General features: G+C 40.2%; 1 protein-coding gene across 1 annotated transcript in view; it reads right to left on the minus strand.

The window, feature by feature from the left end:
* The window catches only part of LOC139456408 (TBC1 domain family member 10B-like), a 133,469-nt gene that overhangs the window by 68,799 nt on the left and 48,658 nt on the right, over nucleotides 1-16,012 (minus strand). Inside the window, exon 4 of the mRNA XM_071238110.1 lies at nucleotides 4,941-5,047. Coding sequence (XP_071094211.1) covers nucleotides 4,941-5,047 — 107 coding nt within the window. The remainder of the gene's footprint in view (nucleotides 1-4,940; nucleotides 5,048-16,012) is intronic.

The following is a 16,012-nucleotide window of genomic DNA, read 5'->3' on the forward strand; positions in this document are numbered from 1 at the left end:
TTTCGTTTTTCTCTCGTCATATAAATCGGAATATGACAAATAAAAAAAATTCCGATTGGGAAGATCGTCAACTTTTGCCAAGTTATATTTATAAAGGCAATGTAAACTTTGTTGATATTAAAATAGCAATAAGTTATTCGGAGGTCAGGCGAAGCGCGCCATGTTTGATTTTAGGACGTCTGCTAGCATCATGACACGGGTTGTTTATTTTTGTATATCGTAAATATTCAACCCAAACACTTGAAATTAGGATTAGTTAATATCTATAAGTCATTAATTGTTTCCTGCAAATTTTATAACATGACACGTCAGATTAACTGCAACCGACATGATGACCTCGAAAATTAAGTTATTTTTCTGTTTAACATTTAGATAATAAATTTACTGAAATGGTTCATAATTTACCATCGCACTGTTATATACCGATAAAAAAATTTCTTACTCAATTAAAATTCAGATATTGGAGATATGATTATTGAAATCAATTTGCACAAATGTTACGATATTAAAAGGTTCCCAGCATGAAATGCAAACCACCTTCAATAACGCAATTGAGGTAAGTTCAAGAAAATTTAAAATTTTGTGTTCGCTTTGGTCTTAACCTTGGTATGATTGAAAACACCGGGATATTTAGGGCTGCAAGCCTGAAAGGCTATAGAGCCCTATTGTAATTGTTGTGTTTGTTATTATTATTATTCTTTTTCCGACGTTTTTTGTACCAGACCTACAAAAACAACCTGTGGCCAGAATGGCTTCAAAATCGACAGCAACATCGGCACCAACGTGACGCAGATACCAGCAAAAACCCAAGGCCATAGGCCCAATGGCTAAGGGCAGATAACTTATCAAAGTTTCAACTTCAGCAGCAATAATCTTCGAAACTAATTGTCCAATGACTTCCAGATTTGCCATGCGGCAGCGCAATCAGATGATTATCATGCAGGACCATGGTAGCACTGTTTGGCAGCCATATTGGATTTAAAGGTTTTGGCACTTCTTTTCACCATTTTTCTCAGTACTTGTCTCTCCAAATCTGCTCAGCTCAAACTACCAGCTCAAAAGCTTCCAAACTTTCCATACTTTGTGTCCAAGTACCATACTACCATCTTCGGAGAAAAAAATACTCAGGTCAAAAGTCCTGATACCTCATGTCCTGGCGATTCCAGAACACCAAACCGTTTCACTGTAGCTAATCGGACAATGGAACTACAGCGTTTTAAAGATGGTACTCTTTGGCACCCGTCCATAAACTTGTCATATAGCAGAACTCTAAACACCAATATTTCGACTAATACTGGGCCGATTTCGCCCAAATTTCGTGTGTATGTAAACTGGGCCTGTTCATAGTCATTCCTAATTGTAGCCACGTCGCATTGAAGGATAGGAAGAGAAACATGTTCATCTATAACAACAAATTTTAACCTATTGTACCTTGAAAATGTCATTTTGTGGGGAAAACAATCAGATTTTACGACACTTCAAACTTGTTCAGTAAAGAGACGGAAAGAAGCGTCCTTGCTCTTGACGCATATTCGGTAAACCTGTGGTATATGTTTGTGGATTTCAAAAACAAGTACATGGGCTTTGTGTATGATTTTCAGCGAACTGCGATTATGTTCATCCGCTGTGGAGTGCCGAGATCAGTGGTCAGTGTTAGTGAGATACAGTGTACATTCTGCTGGTGAACAACGCAAGAAGAAACGGACTGTAGAAATCTATTTTTGAAGCAGTGAAAGAAGCTGCAGTAATATTTCTGAATAAGCCCCGTTCACAGCATTTCAATCTACTTAGAACACAGATAACGTGCTCGCAACGGACTTCTCCAATAGGCATACTTATTTCTGAAATTAGTACCGACTGTGATTCTGTGATGTGATGTTGTGCCCTGTTTCCTGGTGAACTGCAACTGTGTTCTATGGCTATGGTTTTTGGATTACAGCTTAGCTACTACTGGTCCGATTTCGACCATATTTCGTGCATGTATGTACACTGGGCTTGCCCATAGCCATGTTTAATTGTACCGGAATAGAATCGAAGGCTACGGAAAGAAACATTACACAGGATTCATCTATAACAACATACTTGAACCTATTGTACCTCAGCAGATCATCCAATAACTGTCTAGGCACCTTTTAGTATTAACTCATCCGAATCATACATTCACCAAACTGTGATCTGACATGTTTTGAAAATGTTTTTTCGGGAGAAGGGGGACAAAGCGATTTTATGACGTGTCCAACTGGTTCATTAAAGACACTGAAAGAAGCAGCAGTAAAAATTGTTGTTTGAAAATGCTATCTCCAAAAGGCATATTTATTTCTTTGCATAATACAGGACAACGTGACGTATGTTCTGTGATTCTGTGTCCTATTCCCTGGTGAACTGCAACTGTGTTATTCCTATGGTTTACCGATTTCACTAGCGGCAGAGAGACATACTTACTTATCTATAGAAAGCATGTGCGTACAACATGTCAACATGCTGATTTGGCTATGTCCCAAGGTGGTATTCTCGGCAGTGATGCAGGGTCGTGCATCAATGGTATAACCCCATGGACAATAAACTTCGAACATATTGTGTATAACCACCCAAACCCTGCTTCAGCCGGCACTGACAAGGTGTATTTCATGGTAAGGGCCAGCCAGCCACTGTAACACTATAGCCAGACTGCAGTATATCGCGGTGACCTACTTGTACCAGTCAATGCACACAGTAAACTGCATTGTTCCCCAGGTCTTTTGTTTGCGTTTGACCCCATCGCTTTTCTCGGTTAATACAAACTGTGAACACATAATCCATAACCACCTAAATAATAATTGCTTCAATGGGCACTCAGGATAGATGATATGTATAAGAGTGTACAGTAGTGCATATATCATTCCCAATACCGGAAGTGAGTCAGCTGGGATAATTGTCTTAAAAGTAATCACCTTGATCCATTAAAAACTCATTTTCATTGGTTTAGTTCTCTGTATAACCAAAGTGAGATATTGTGAAATGCACTACCATGAATGTAAACAAGCATCAGCACTTATAATTGATATCGCTTGGAGCCCGCATCGTTGCTTGCAACTATCTTTTTATATGGTATTGTGTAGTTTTCAATCGGGAATAAATGTGCAAAATATTTCTTCAGTTGGCCCTTGTTTAATGAGGTACCGACTGTTTGAATTCACCCACCCTCTTTAGAGCGCCTTATGCTAAAATTAATCCAGCAGGCAGGGGTAAGAAGTGTGAAAATAATTCAGCATGCTAAAGGTTAAGACGAACCAAGCTTGCAGATGAAATCTGAGTAAGTTCAACCACTCTGGGAGGGGTAGAGGATCGTCTTCTGTAATGTTTTTGAGGTCGGGGAACAACCCCCTCGCCGGCCACCAGGGCGCCTCCAAAGTCAGAGCGAAGCTCTTGGTAGCTTTGATTTTGTGTATCGTAGTAGTATGGAAGTAGTAAAGGAGGAGGAAAGCATAAGCTTTTAGCCCTTCCCAGGGGATGCTGAATGCATCTACCGCCCAAGTCTGCGGATATGGGAGCGGTGAGACATATGTCATAAGTTTGTGGTTCTGTCGAGTCGGAAACAGGTCAAAGTTAGGTTGGCCGAAGAGCTGAAGAGCCAGATCGAACACCTCTGAGCCGGGATAGGGTGTCGGCCAGAATGTTGCGACATCCAGGGATGTGCTGGACTATGATTTTAGTCATAAACAATCCACTTGACGAAAGAATCAAGAAAAGTCTGTTGCAGAAGGGAGTGAGAATGTGTTGTCTCTTGATCGCACAGGCACCACACTACTGTGCTGTTGTCAGTGGAGATTGTGAGTTGGGTGAACTGCAGTTGCTACTGCCAATGGCTAGAATGAGAGCTTCCAACTCAAGGCTGTTGACGTGCCAAGCATGTTGTGCACCAGACCACAGCCCTGAGACTGTCTGGGCAGGTGACAGGTGGCGTAAAACCTTGAACCATCTGTCCCTCGGTACTGATAGGAGGTCCTGATCCGCCTGAAACAGGCTTCCTTTGAACTGGAGCTGGAAAGAGGGAGTTAACTCTGACTTCGCCTCGTTGACCATCCATCCCATTTGACATAGAAGACGCCTAGGCTGTGCATACATAGGTTGCACTACTGGGAAGGTAGGTGGAGGCTGACCCAGCATCGATGAAAGATCTAGATAAAGCCAAAGGCTATGTGTATTTAAACATACCTGAAATAATACCCTGCCACAAATTACAAACAATAATGAAGACCTCGCAAGAAAATAAACAATGTAACACAAATTCAAAACGGCAGAAACAAAGAGCCTGTGGGGGGAAGAAGACAAAGTCTTTTCACAAGGAAAACACCTGGATATTAATTCACATTAAAGTGAACATAATGTGAAAAGGAATACATCGCCTGTCACAGACGAATTTTTACGTGGTAGCAGAACGCTAACCACAGAATTAAGCCAAAGTTGGAGGAGCAAAACAAAGCACAACTACCCGGTAGAACGAAGAGCAGGAAAACAAATTGTTTGTGAAGTCAGGATCTGTCACACAACAGCGGCGATGGGTCCTGCAAAAAGTAGACTGAAGATGGAAATAACATTTTTCTTCACACAGGACCATCGCGAAGCGCTGTCTTTCTTTGTCGTAAGGTAAGCAGTAGACGCATTAGGAGTAATGCAGGATAAGATGTAATAAAAATAAAATCTGAAATCATCATAAGGCACCAGCTCATCACAACACTGATCTTATTGCAAGATTTTAAGAAATAGTCAACGGTTTAGGAGTGCTGCTCCGGAAACAGAAAATGGACGGAGGACAGATGGACGGACATGCCGATCTCTTTATCAAACCAGGGGGATAACAATATAAATGTTTCTGACAGACAGACAGACAGACAGACAGGCAGACAAAAAGGCAATATGCCACTTCAAGTATAAGTAAGCAAAACACTTGAAAACATTACCCATATCCTCCTTGTTTGGAGAACATCTCATGCAGAGGGAATTGTCGGTGTAGGTCTTTCGTTATCTCATCCAGACTTTTGGGGTCACCTGGCAGTTGTAGATATTTCTGTAAATGCAAGAGGGTTATAAAATTAGAAAGGTGTTTGTTTGTTGTTTAAGATTGAAGACACAATTTACACAATTGTTTGAGATAAATTGACAGTAATGTATCAACAAACCTTTGATCAAAATTGTAATCAATTCGTTTCAATTAATACTTTTCGTACAATCTTTGAAAAGTGTTTAAGCTGTAAAGACAATCAATATCTGCACTCAGCTTGTGGAGCACTGATTTACTTCTAGTTATGCTTAATTACCAGAAGGAAATATTTTATTTATCAAACAATGATGTCAAAGATAGCTTGGGGAAAAACTTGTTCAAACATTGATGTCACTTGCAATAACAGCTCGCGAGGCAAAGTTATTCCCAAACTATTTCATAACCTTTTATAGATTGTACAAATATAGTTGATCTAATTTCTTCAATCTAACATTTATAACAAATAGCATTTGATATGGAAAACAGAAAATCGGTTGTAGATTTGCTTTAAATTTTTGCATACACTCTTGTACATTAGCAAAGAGATGTATATTGGTATCATTACATTTTTATATTTGACTGATACTAAGCTTCTAGAATATTTTGGTTTAAACAAAAAATAATGTTCGATACATGGATATATGTGGTGGCACGTGATCCTGTGCACAGCACACAGATCACAAATCAGGTGAAGTTAAGCAACGTTGGTCTCAGAGAGTAGTTGGACCACGTTAAGCAGCTTGATTCCTGAGAGTTTCTAGGACTTCGGTCCTGCCCCACACTGAAGCACATGTACCACATGTGGTGTCTCCTTAGGCAAGTGACTTTGTTCAAAATACAGTCAAACATGTTTCAATCCTGAGACTGTCACACATCCGCTTCTGGAGATTATACTCGTGTCTTTTATGGGTGAATCACTGCTACAGAGTGACCTTGAAAAACCCCTTACGCTACTAGGATAGAGCGTCATGTCATCGGGTATAACATGCGCTTGTGTGTTTTCGCATAGGACATCATACTATGACAACCACACAGTTTTGAATTAGGCAAGCCATTCAACCATGACTTTTAACCAATTTGAATAGCTAAGACAAGATGAGGAAATCCTTGAAAAGAGGATGTTCACACCATTACCGCATCACATTCTCAAGGCAGCGTTGGGCTGAAAATGGAATAGGGGTACTGGCGAAACGGCCACGCCATGCGGCGACTTCTAGATGATAGACTATTTTATGGTCTTGGTCATACTCCCACGCCTCTGGACCAGGAATAGGAGACGAATCTGGGAGTTGTGTGTTGAACCTCTGGGCGGTGGTAGAGGTGACAAATCTCCTCGAAGGTCTTTGAAAGTTATCGCCATTCTGTAGAGGATGGTCGATCCGATGGGGCAGGGAGTCTGCTATTGCTTACTCCCGGGATATGGCGAGCTCGAGCGTTGATGCATCCTGAGGCTGACTGTGTGGATCCCATCTTGTTGATGCATCATACGACTGAGGCATTGTCGGACTGTATCATCAGTTTAGATGATCGAGCAGTTTGGCCCATTGCGAGATCGCTAAAATGACTGCCTTGAATTGATGTGAATTGAATTGAACTGACATCCTGATGTTTTAGGAAGCGCTGAATTGGCCATAATGTTAGTCGACCCCTCTGGGTGAGAGCTTGCGCAGACGTCAAAAGACCTAGCAACTGCTGCTATTGTTGAAGGTGTAGCGACTGAGTGCCAGTGGCATGAGTCGTTGTATCTTCTTTCATCTGACCAGTACTGTCGAAAAGTGCTCCGATGAATTGTTGAGAGGGCGTGGTTTCCTACATCTCTATGTTTACTAACCAACCGAGCTGGTGTAGTTTCTGCACGAAGGTGAGACTTTGAATTAGGATGTCCTGGTCAGTATGTGCCTGGATGCAATGGTCGATGAACGATTCGATGGGCTTTGATAAGGCGTGCAAAAAGCCACAGGGCCAAAGAAATTCCAAATGGGAGCACCTTCCATTGGTAGTGACGACCTTGGAAAATATGTTGTTGGTGGTACTCCTATCAGTGGCAGCCGGTATCCATCTCTGAGGATCTGGGACATGAAGGGGTCTTCCAGGATGGCCAAGTTTGCTGCAAAGTGATTTAGTCTTTTGCCTACAGGTGTTAGTATAATGGGTACGACTGGGAGCAAAAGTTCCCAGTCGTCCCGGAAATGGGAGTTGTCACTTGTTACAGACCTCACCCTTCCTGGGTGAGTCTCTGATATCCTTCATGGCTGTGAAGGAGACCGATCTCTGTTGAGAGCCTTCGTAATCTCAGCCTCTATCTTGACCTCTGCCATGTTGCGGAGATCTTGTTGAAATGGACTAAACTGGGGTCGTCTCCTGTCCTGCCTGCCTCCAACTACAGCCACTGGAGTCTTAGGAGATCTATTGATGCCAGGAGATGAGTCACCTTGATTACTTCTTTGGCAACGTCTTGTATTCTGTTGTCAAATAGTTGTGGAGATGGCAGAGGCATAGTTGGTAGGGGTAGTTGGTAGGGGATTCAAGTCAGAACGTGAGTGAGAGGAGGTTCGACCTCGCTCTTCTTGTCAATACTCATGTCGATGTCGATGCTGATAAGGAGGAGCAGTGTATCGATAGAAACCCGGCATCGAAGCGTATTCAGGGTAGGGTTGATAACGATGGTCTCCATATCAATCCAAAGTCGGATAAGGATAAAAAGGCATGGGCTGGTATCACTGAGATTGAGATCAATGTCGATCCCATTCGACATCACTTCCATATATACATAGTGTCAAGACGACTGTCGATCCATATGATGTTGAGAATCTTAGTGCGACGAAAGCGATCAGTCGAGGTGACGATGTCGGTCTGTAGAGCGAACACGTCCATGGTCGTATCCATACAACTGATCTGTAGAGGGTCGATGATCTGAGAATAATCTCCTCCTTGCTTTGAGGGATGTGGTCTGAAAGTCAACCCTTAAAATATCAACTGTAGGATGTGGAGTCTTTTCAGATCAATCTCGAGATCGATGACTGGAGGAAGCGTGTTCCTTAGAATGTCCGCCCTAGGCATATCCATCCATGGAATGTTGACCCTCTGAAGAATGTTGACCCTTGAAACATCGATCTGCATAATGTCGACCCTGGTTTGATGTCGACCCTTAGAGGTCCACTCTGAATGTCGACCCATGTCTCACTGTCGATCTTCCTTAGGTCTAGATCGCTCTCTACTCTGGAGCTATCGCTATCAGAGTGCTGGAGTCAATATTAGTGGCTATAGGTGGAGCTGGAGGAACTTTATCAATTTGAGTAGAGATGAGGCTGGTCGGCGTGGGATCGACTGATCGAACTGCAACCTCCGATGTCGATGATTGACTTCCAATAGATAATGTCTGAGTAGATGTACATCTCTCGGTAGACTGGTTTAAATTTACTGCCAGCACCATACGTATGTCTGACGTATTTGTTGACTGGGAGTTTGTCATAGTCGGCGGATCATTGATGATAGATTGTTTCTTGGACAATGAGCGTCCGTGTTCTGTATCTTTAGATTTTGATTGGCGATTAATACTCTTCTGGCATTTCTTAAGATAGTCAGTGAATGCCTCCTGGGACAGATGAGTGCATTCTGAGCATTGTAAACCTGGCTTACATACGAGCTGACAATAACAACATAGTTTCTGAGGATCCGCCGGTGAAAAAACGTGGCGACACTTTTTGCAAGTTGGTTGTTTTGCTTGACCCTTGCCCATATCTTAGGCGAAAGAAGTGCCCCAAACTCCTATCATTTTGAGAAAAATAAAGGCCTTAATATTCTCTCTGTAAAAAACAAGAGTCATCAGAAAGATGACATATCCCCCCCGGCAGCTGTCTTTAAAGTAACCACTAGTAAATGTGCAATTCTCTATGTAATAAGTCAACAGTTGAATGTTCTTTAAGAAGCATACATTGTTTACCCACTGAATGGTTTTCAATTCTGGCCCGGAAACGAACCCGTTCCCAAAAGGAGTCTAGATCCAACTTCTTTCCATAAAAATTGTGAAAAATAAAAATTCGTAAAAATTTTTTTTATCAAAAGGCACCACTTCAGTATGTGCCTGATAGATTTGCCAAGTTTCGATCAAATAAACTGAATGGTTTTCAAATTCTGCCCCGGAAACGAACCCTATCCCCAATTGAGTCTATGGCCAACTTCATTCCATAAAAATTTAAAAAAATAAAAATTAGAAAAATCCCAAAATATCAAAAGGAACCACTTCAGTATGTGCCTGATAGATTTGCCAAGTTTCAATCAAATACACTGAATGGTTTTCGAGTTCTGCCCCGGAAAAGGAAATGATTATGGACAGACAGACAGACAGACAGACGGACTGTCAGACAGACTGGCTGATCGCTATATTCCCCCGCATTATATGCCGGGGGGATAATAAAAGTACATCTCCATGGGGAGGCAAAGAGAGAGAGAAATGATGATCGAGGTCAGCCATGCTGCACGAGATTCATATGCACGACCTGATTGCAAACACAAATGAAGCTAGGACAAATGAAGCTGCAAACTTTGTTCAAGGACGTTTCCACACAAGGGATCGAAATGAGAAGGATGAAATGCATGGAGTGAGATAGGATAAGTTTAAAAAATTCTGTAAAATGTTCCTAAATACTTTTTTCACATGCCAGCTTTCAGATTAGAAACATTTTACAGAATATCCTTTCTGACAGATGAACATATAGAATGAAAGTTTATTTCACAGTTTATTTCAGCAGCAAATTTTGGATACATAGTTTTCTGGTGATGTACACTATTCACATGTAATATTGAAATTTAACATGATCGTTCGATCTTTTGCTGAAGTCAGCTGGACATCCTCAGAGGTTTTCATCGTCTTTGTAACCATTTGTATCTCCTCACATTGTTCGTCTGATGTCCGCTTGTAGTAATAAACCGCCCCACTTTGGTGACCTGGAAGTAAATGGATATATCGTTTTAATTTGTAAAGATTCCTAAGAATGTACTCTAAAATTCAATTTTGAAATACAAATACTGAAATCCTGATATTTTAGGTTAGTTATGTAATATTCGTTGAGGACCACAAAATATTTTCTTTCGGAGAAAAATATAAAATGTTTTCGGCAATCCTTTGTAACAAACTGTGTACAATTGGGAATGACTAACTTTCTCAACTTATATATATTGTTAATACAGAAAAGTTACAATTTTCAGTTCTTATTGATGTACCTGTTATTTTGCATATACTCTGCTCATCAACATTCACCTGTAGCAAACAACTTCCAATCTTGTCTTGTACATCCTTATCTTGTCAAGGTTCTCCAAACCTGTAGAGAAAATGGCATGTTCTTCACAACTTCATGTTTGTTCTCGAGATGACTGGACTGTGTTATGAAAATGTCGTCATCTTCATCCCGTTGATACTAACCCACATGGCTGAAACTAACGGAGATATTTGCTGTACCGGGTGTGTGCTGCATGTGGTTGCGTTTGCATAATAGCAAACGACAGTGCACTGACGAAAAGCACACAATATCAATGTTCGCGTTGTTGTGTTCGAGCCTTAATGGCTATCGAGTATGTGCTATATTTTGGTATATTTTTTCGCCTTTTCTGTCGGTTTATAAGTCAGATAAAACATAACATGCTTACTTTTCAATAATGACTGCGGGGCATGTTTCATCTTTACTGTGATGATACTCAGCCATCTGTATCAAGAACACCCAGCCACCGAGCCACCACCTACTGTGTGAAGGACATCACACTGTGGATGTGTAACCATTTTCTTCAGCTCATTGAGGATAATGTCTTCAGGTGATTGAGGATAATGTCTTCAGCTGAATGAGGGTAATGTCTTCAGCTGAATGAGGATAATGTCTTCAGCCAAAATGAGGACAATGTCTTCAACTGAATGAGGATAATGTCTTCAGCCAAAATGAGGACAATGTCTTCAGCTGAATGAGGATAATGTCTTCAGCCAAAATGAGGATTATGTCTTCAGCTGAATGAGGATAATGTCTTCGGCTGAATGAAGATAATGTCTTCAGCCAAAATGAGGAAAATGTCTTTAGGTGAATGAGGATAATGTCTTCAGCCAAAATGAGGACAATGTCTTCAGCTGAATGTGGATAATGTCTTCAGCCAAAATGAGGACAATGTCTTGAGCTGAATGAGGATAATGTCTTCAGACAAAATGAGGACAATGTCTTCAGTTAAATGAGGATAATGTCTTTAGTTGAATGAGGACAATGTCTTGAGCTGAATGAGGATAATGTCTTCAGACAAAATGAGGACAATGTCTTCAGTTAAATGAGGATAATGTCTTTAGTTGAATGAGGATAATGTCTTCAGCTGAATGAGGATTATGTCTTTAGTTGAATGAGGATAATGTCTTCAGCTGAATGAGGATAATGTCTTCAGCTGATTGAGGATAAAGTCTTCAGCTGAATGAGGACAATGTCTTCAGCTGAATGAGGATAATGTCTTCAGCCAAAATGAGGACAATGTCTTGAGCTGAATGAGGATAATGTCTTCAGCCAAAATGAGGACAATGTCTTCAGTTAAATGAGGATAATGTCTTTAGTTGAATGAGGATAATGTCTTCAGCTGAATGAGGATTATGTCTTCAGCTGAATGAGGATAATGTCTTCAGCTGAATGAGGATAATGTCTTCAGCTGATTAAGGATAATGTCTTCAGGTGATTGAAGATAATGTCTTTAGCTGATTGAGGATAATGTCTTTAGCTGAATGAGGATAATGTCTTCAGCCAAAATGAGGACAATGTCTTCAGTTAAATGAGGATAATGTCTTCAGCTGAATGAGGATAATGTCTTCAGCTGAATGAGGATAATGTCTTCAGCTGAATGAGGATAATGTCTTCAGCAAAAATGAGGATAATGTCTTCATCTGAATGAGGATAATGTCTTCAGCTGAATGAGGATAATGTCTTCAGCTGATTGAGGATAATGTCTTCATCTGAATGAGGATAATGTCTTCAGCTGAATGAGGATAATGTCTTCAGCTGAATGAGGATAATGTCTTCAGCTGAATGAGGATTATGTCTTCAGCTGAATGAGGATAATGTCTTCAGCTGAATGAGGATAATGTCTTCAGCTGATTGAGGATAATGTCTTCATCTGAATGAGGATAATGTCTTCAGCTGAATGAGGATAATGTCTTCAGCCAAAATGAGGATTATGTCTTCAGCTGAATGAGGATAATGTCTTCAGCCAAAATGAGGATAATGTCTTCAGCTGAATGAGGATAATGTCTTCAGCCAAAATGAGGACAATGTCTTCAGCTGAATGAGGATAATGTCTTCAGCCAAAATGAGGACAATGTCTTTAGCTGATTGAGGATTATGTCTTTAGTTGAATGAGGATAATGTCTTCAGCTGAATGAGGATTATGTCTTTAGTTGAATGAGGATAATATCTTCAGCTGAATGAGGATAATGTCTTTAGTTGAATGAGGATAATGTCTTCAGCCAAAATGAGGACAATGTCTTCAGCCAAAATGAGGATAATGTCTTCAGCCAAAATGAGGATAATGTCTTCAGCTGAATGAGGATAATGTCTTCAGGTGATTGAAGATAATGTCTTCAGCCAAAATGAGGATTATGTCTTTAGTTGAATGAGGATAATGTCTTCATCTGAATGAGGACAATGTCTTCAGGTGAATGAGGACAATGTCTTCAGCCGAAATGAGGATTATGTCTTTTACTGAATGAGGATAATGTCTTCAGCTGAATGAGGATAATGTCTTCAGCTGAATGAGGATAATGTCTTCAGCCAAAATGAGGATAATGTCTTCAGGTGAATGAGGATAATGTCTTCAGGTGATTGGGGATAATGTCTTCAGCTGAATGAGGATAATGTCTTCAGCCAAAATGAGGATTATGTCTTTAGGTGAATGAGGATAATTTCTTCAGCTGATTGAGGATAATGTCTTCAGGTGATTCAGGATAATGTCTTTAGCTGAATGAGGATAATGTCTTCAGCTGAATGAGGATAATGTCTTCAGGTGATTGAAGATAATGTCTTCAGCCAAAATGAGGATTATGTCTTCAGCTGAATGAGGATAATGTCTTCAGCTGAATGAGGATAATGTCTTCAGCTGAAAGAGGACAATGTCTTCAGCCAAAATGAGGATTATGTATTCAGCTAAATGAGGATAATGTCTTCAGCTGAATGAGGATAATGTCTTCAGCCAAAATGAGGACAATGTCTTCAGCTGAATGAGGATAATGTCTTCAGCCAAAATGAGGATTATGTCTTCAGCTGAATGAGGATAATGTCTTCAGCTGAATGAGGATAATGTCTTCAGCTGAATGAGGATAATGTCTTCCGCTGATTGAGGATAATGTCTTCATCTGAATGAGGATAATGTCTTCAGCTGAATGAGGATAATGTCTTCAGCCAAAATGAGGATTATGTCTTCAGCTGAATGAGGATAATGTCTTCAGCCAAAATGAGGATAATGTCTTCAGCTGAATGAGGATAATGTCTTCAGCCAAAATGAGGACAATGTCTTCAGCTGAATGAGGATAATGTCTTCAGCCAAAATGAGGACAATGTCTTTAGCTAAATGAAGATTATGTCTTTAGTTGAATGAAGATAATGTCTTCAGCTGAATGAGGATTATGTCTTTAGTTGAATGAGGATAATGTCTTCAGCTGAATGAGGATTATGTCTTTAGTTGAATGAGGATAATATCTTCAGCTGAATGAGGATAATGTCTTTAGTTGAATGAGGATAATGTCTTCAGGTGATTGAGGACAATGTCTTTAGTTGAATGAGGATAATGTCTTCAGGTGATTGAGGACAATGTCTTCAGCCAAAATGAGGATTATGTCTTCAGCTAAATGATGAGAATGTCTTCAGCCAAAATGAGGATTATGTCTTTAGCTGAATGAGGATAATGTCTTCAGCTGAATAAGGGTAATGTCTTCAGCTGAATGAGGATAATGTCTTCAGCTGAATGAGGATAATGTCTTCAGCTGAATGAGGACAATGTCTTCAGCCAAAATGAGGATTATGTATTCAGCTAAATGAGGATAATGTCTTCAGACAAAATGAGGATAATGTCTTCAGCCAAAATGAGGACAATGTCTTCAGCTGAATGAGGATAATGTCTTCAGCCAAAATGAGGATAATGTCTTTAACTGAATGAGGATAATGTCTTCAGCTGAATGAGGATTATGTCTTTAGTTGAATGAGGATAATGTCTTCAGCTGAATGAGGATTATGTCTTTAGTTGAATGAGGATAATGTCTTCAGCTGAATGAGGATAATGTCTTCAGGTGATTGAGGACAATGTCTTCAGCCAAAATGAGGATTATGTCTTTAGTTGAATGAGGACAATGTCTGCAGCCAAAATGAGGATAATGTCTTCAGCTGATTGAGGATAATGTCTTCAGGTGATTGAGGATAATGTCTTCATCTGAATGAGGATAATGTCTTCAGCTGAATGAGGATAACGTCTTCAGCTGAATGAGGATAATGTCTTCAGCTGATTGAGGATAATGTCTTCAGGTGATTGAGGATAATGTCTTCAGCTGAATGAGGATAATGTCTTCAGGTGATTGATGATAATGTCTTTAGCTGATTGAGGATAATGTCTTCAGGCGATCGAGGATAATGTCTTCAGCTGAATGAGGATAATGTCTTCAGCTGAATGAGGATAATGTCTTCAGCTGAATGAGGATTATGTCTTCAGGTGAATGAGGGTAATGTCTTCAGCTGAATGAGGATAATGTCTTCAGGTGAATGAGGGTAATGTCTTCAGCTGAATGAGGATAATGTCTTTAGCTGAATGGGGACAATGTCTTCAGGTGATTGAGGACAATGTCTTCAGCTGAATGAGGATAATGTCTTCAGCTGATTGGGGATAATGTCTTCAGGTGAAGATAATGTCTTTAGCTGAATGAGGACAATGTCTTCAGCCAAAATGAAGATTATGTATTCAGCCAAAATGAGGATTATGTCTTTAGCTGAATGAGGATAATGTCTTCAGCCAAAATGAGGATTATGTCTTCAGGTGAATGAGGGTAATGTCTTCAGCTGAATGAGGATAATGTCTTCAGGTGATTGAGGATAATGTGTTCAGCCAAAATGAGGATTATGTCTTTAGCTGAATGAGGATAATGTCTTCAGCTGAATGAGGATAATGTCTTCAGCTGAATGAGGATAATGTCTTCAGCCAAAATGAGGATTATGTCTTTAGATGAATGAGGATAATGTCTTCAGCCAAAATGAGGATTATGTCTTCAGGTGAATGAGGGTAATGTTTTCAGCTGAATGAGGGTAATGTCTTCAGCTGATTCAGGATAATGTCTTCAGCTGAATGAGGATAATGTCTTTAGCTGAATGGGGACAATGTCTTCAGGTGATTGAGGACAATGTCTTCAGCTGAATGAGGATAATGTCTTCAGCTGATTGAGGATAATGTCTTCAGGTGAAGATAATGTCTTTAGCTGAATGAGGATTATGTCTTTAGCTGAATGAGGACAACATCTTCACGTGATTGAGGACAATGTCTTCAGGTGAATGAGGATAATGTCTTCAGGTGAATGAGGATAATGTCTTCAGCTGATTGAGGATAATGTCTTCAGCTGAATGAGGATAATGTCTTCAGGTGATTGATGATAATGTCTTTAGCTGATTGAGGATAATGTCTTCAGGCGATCGAGGATAATGTCTTCAGCTGAATGAGGATAATGTCTTCAGCTGAATGAGGATAATGTCTTCAGCTGAATGAGGATTATGTCTTCAGGTGAATGAGGGTAATGTCTTCAGCTGAATGAGGATAATGTCTTGAGGTGAATGAGGGTAATGTCTTCAGCTGAATGAGGATAATGTCTTTAGCTGAATGGGGACAATGTCTTCAGGTGATTGAGGACAATGTCTTCAGCTGAATGAGGATAATGTCTTCAGCTGATTGGGGATAATGTCTTCAGGTGAAGATAATGTCTTTAGCTGAATGAGGACAATGTCTTCA

Source organism: Haliotis cracherodii, unplaced genomic scaffold (assembly GCF_022045235.1).
Source record: "Haliotis cracherodii isolate W230 unplaced genomic scaffold, xgHalCrac1.p SCAF_11, whole genome shotgun sequence".
NCBI classification, from domain to species: Eukaryota; Metazoa; Mollusca; class Gastropoda; order Lepetellida; family Haliotidae; genus Haliotis; species Haliotis cracherodii.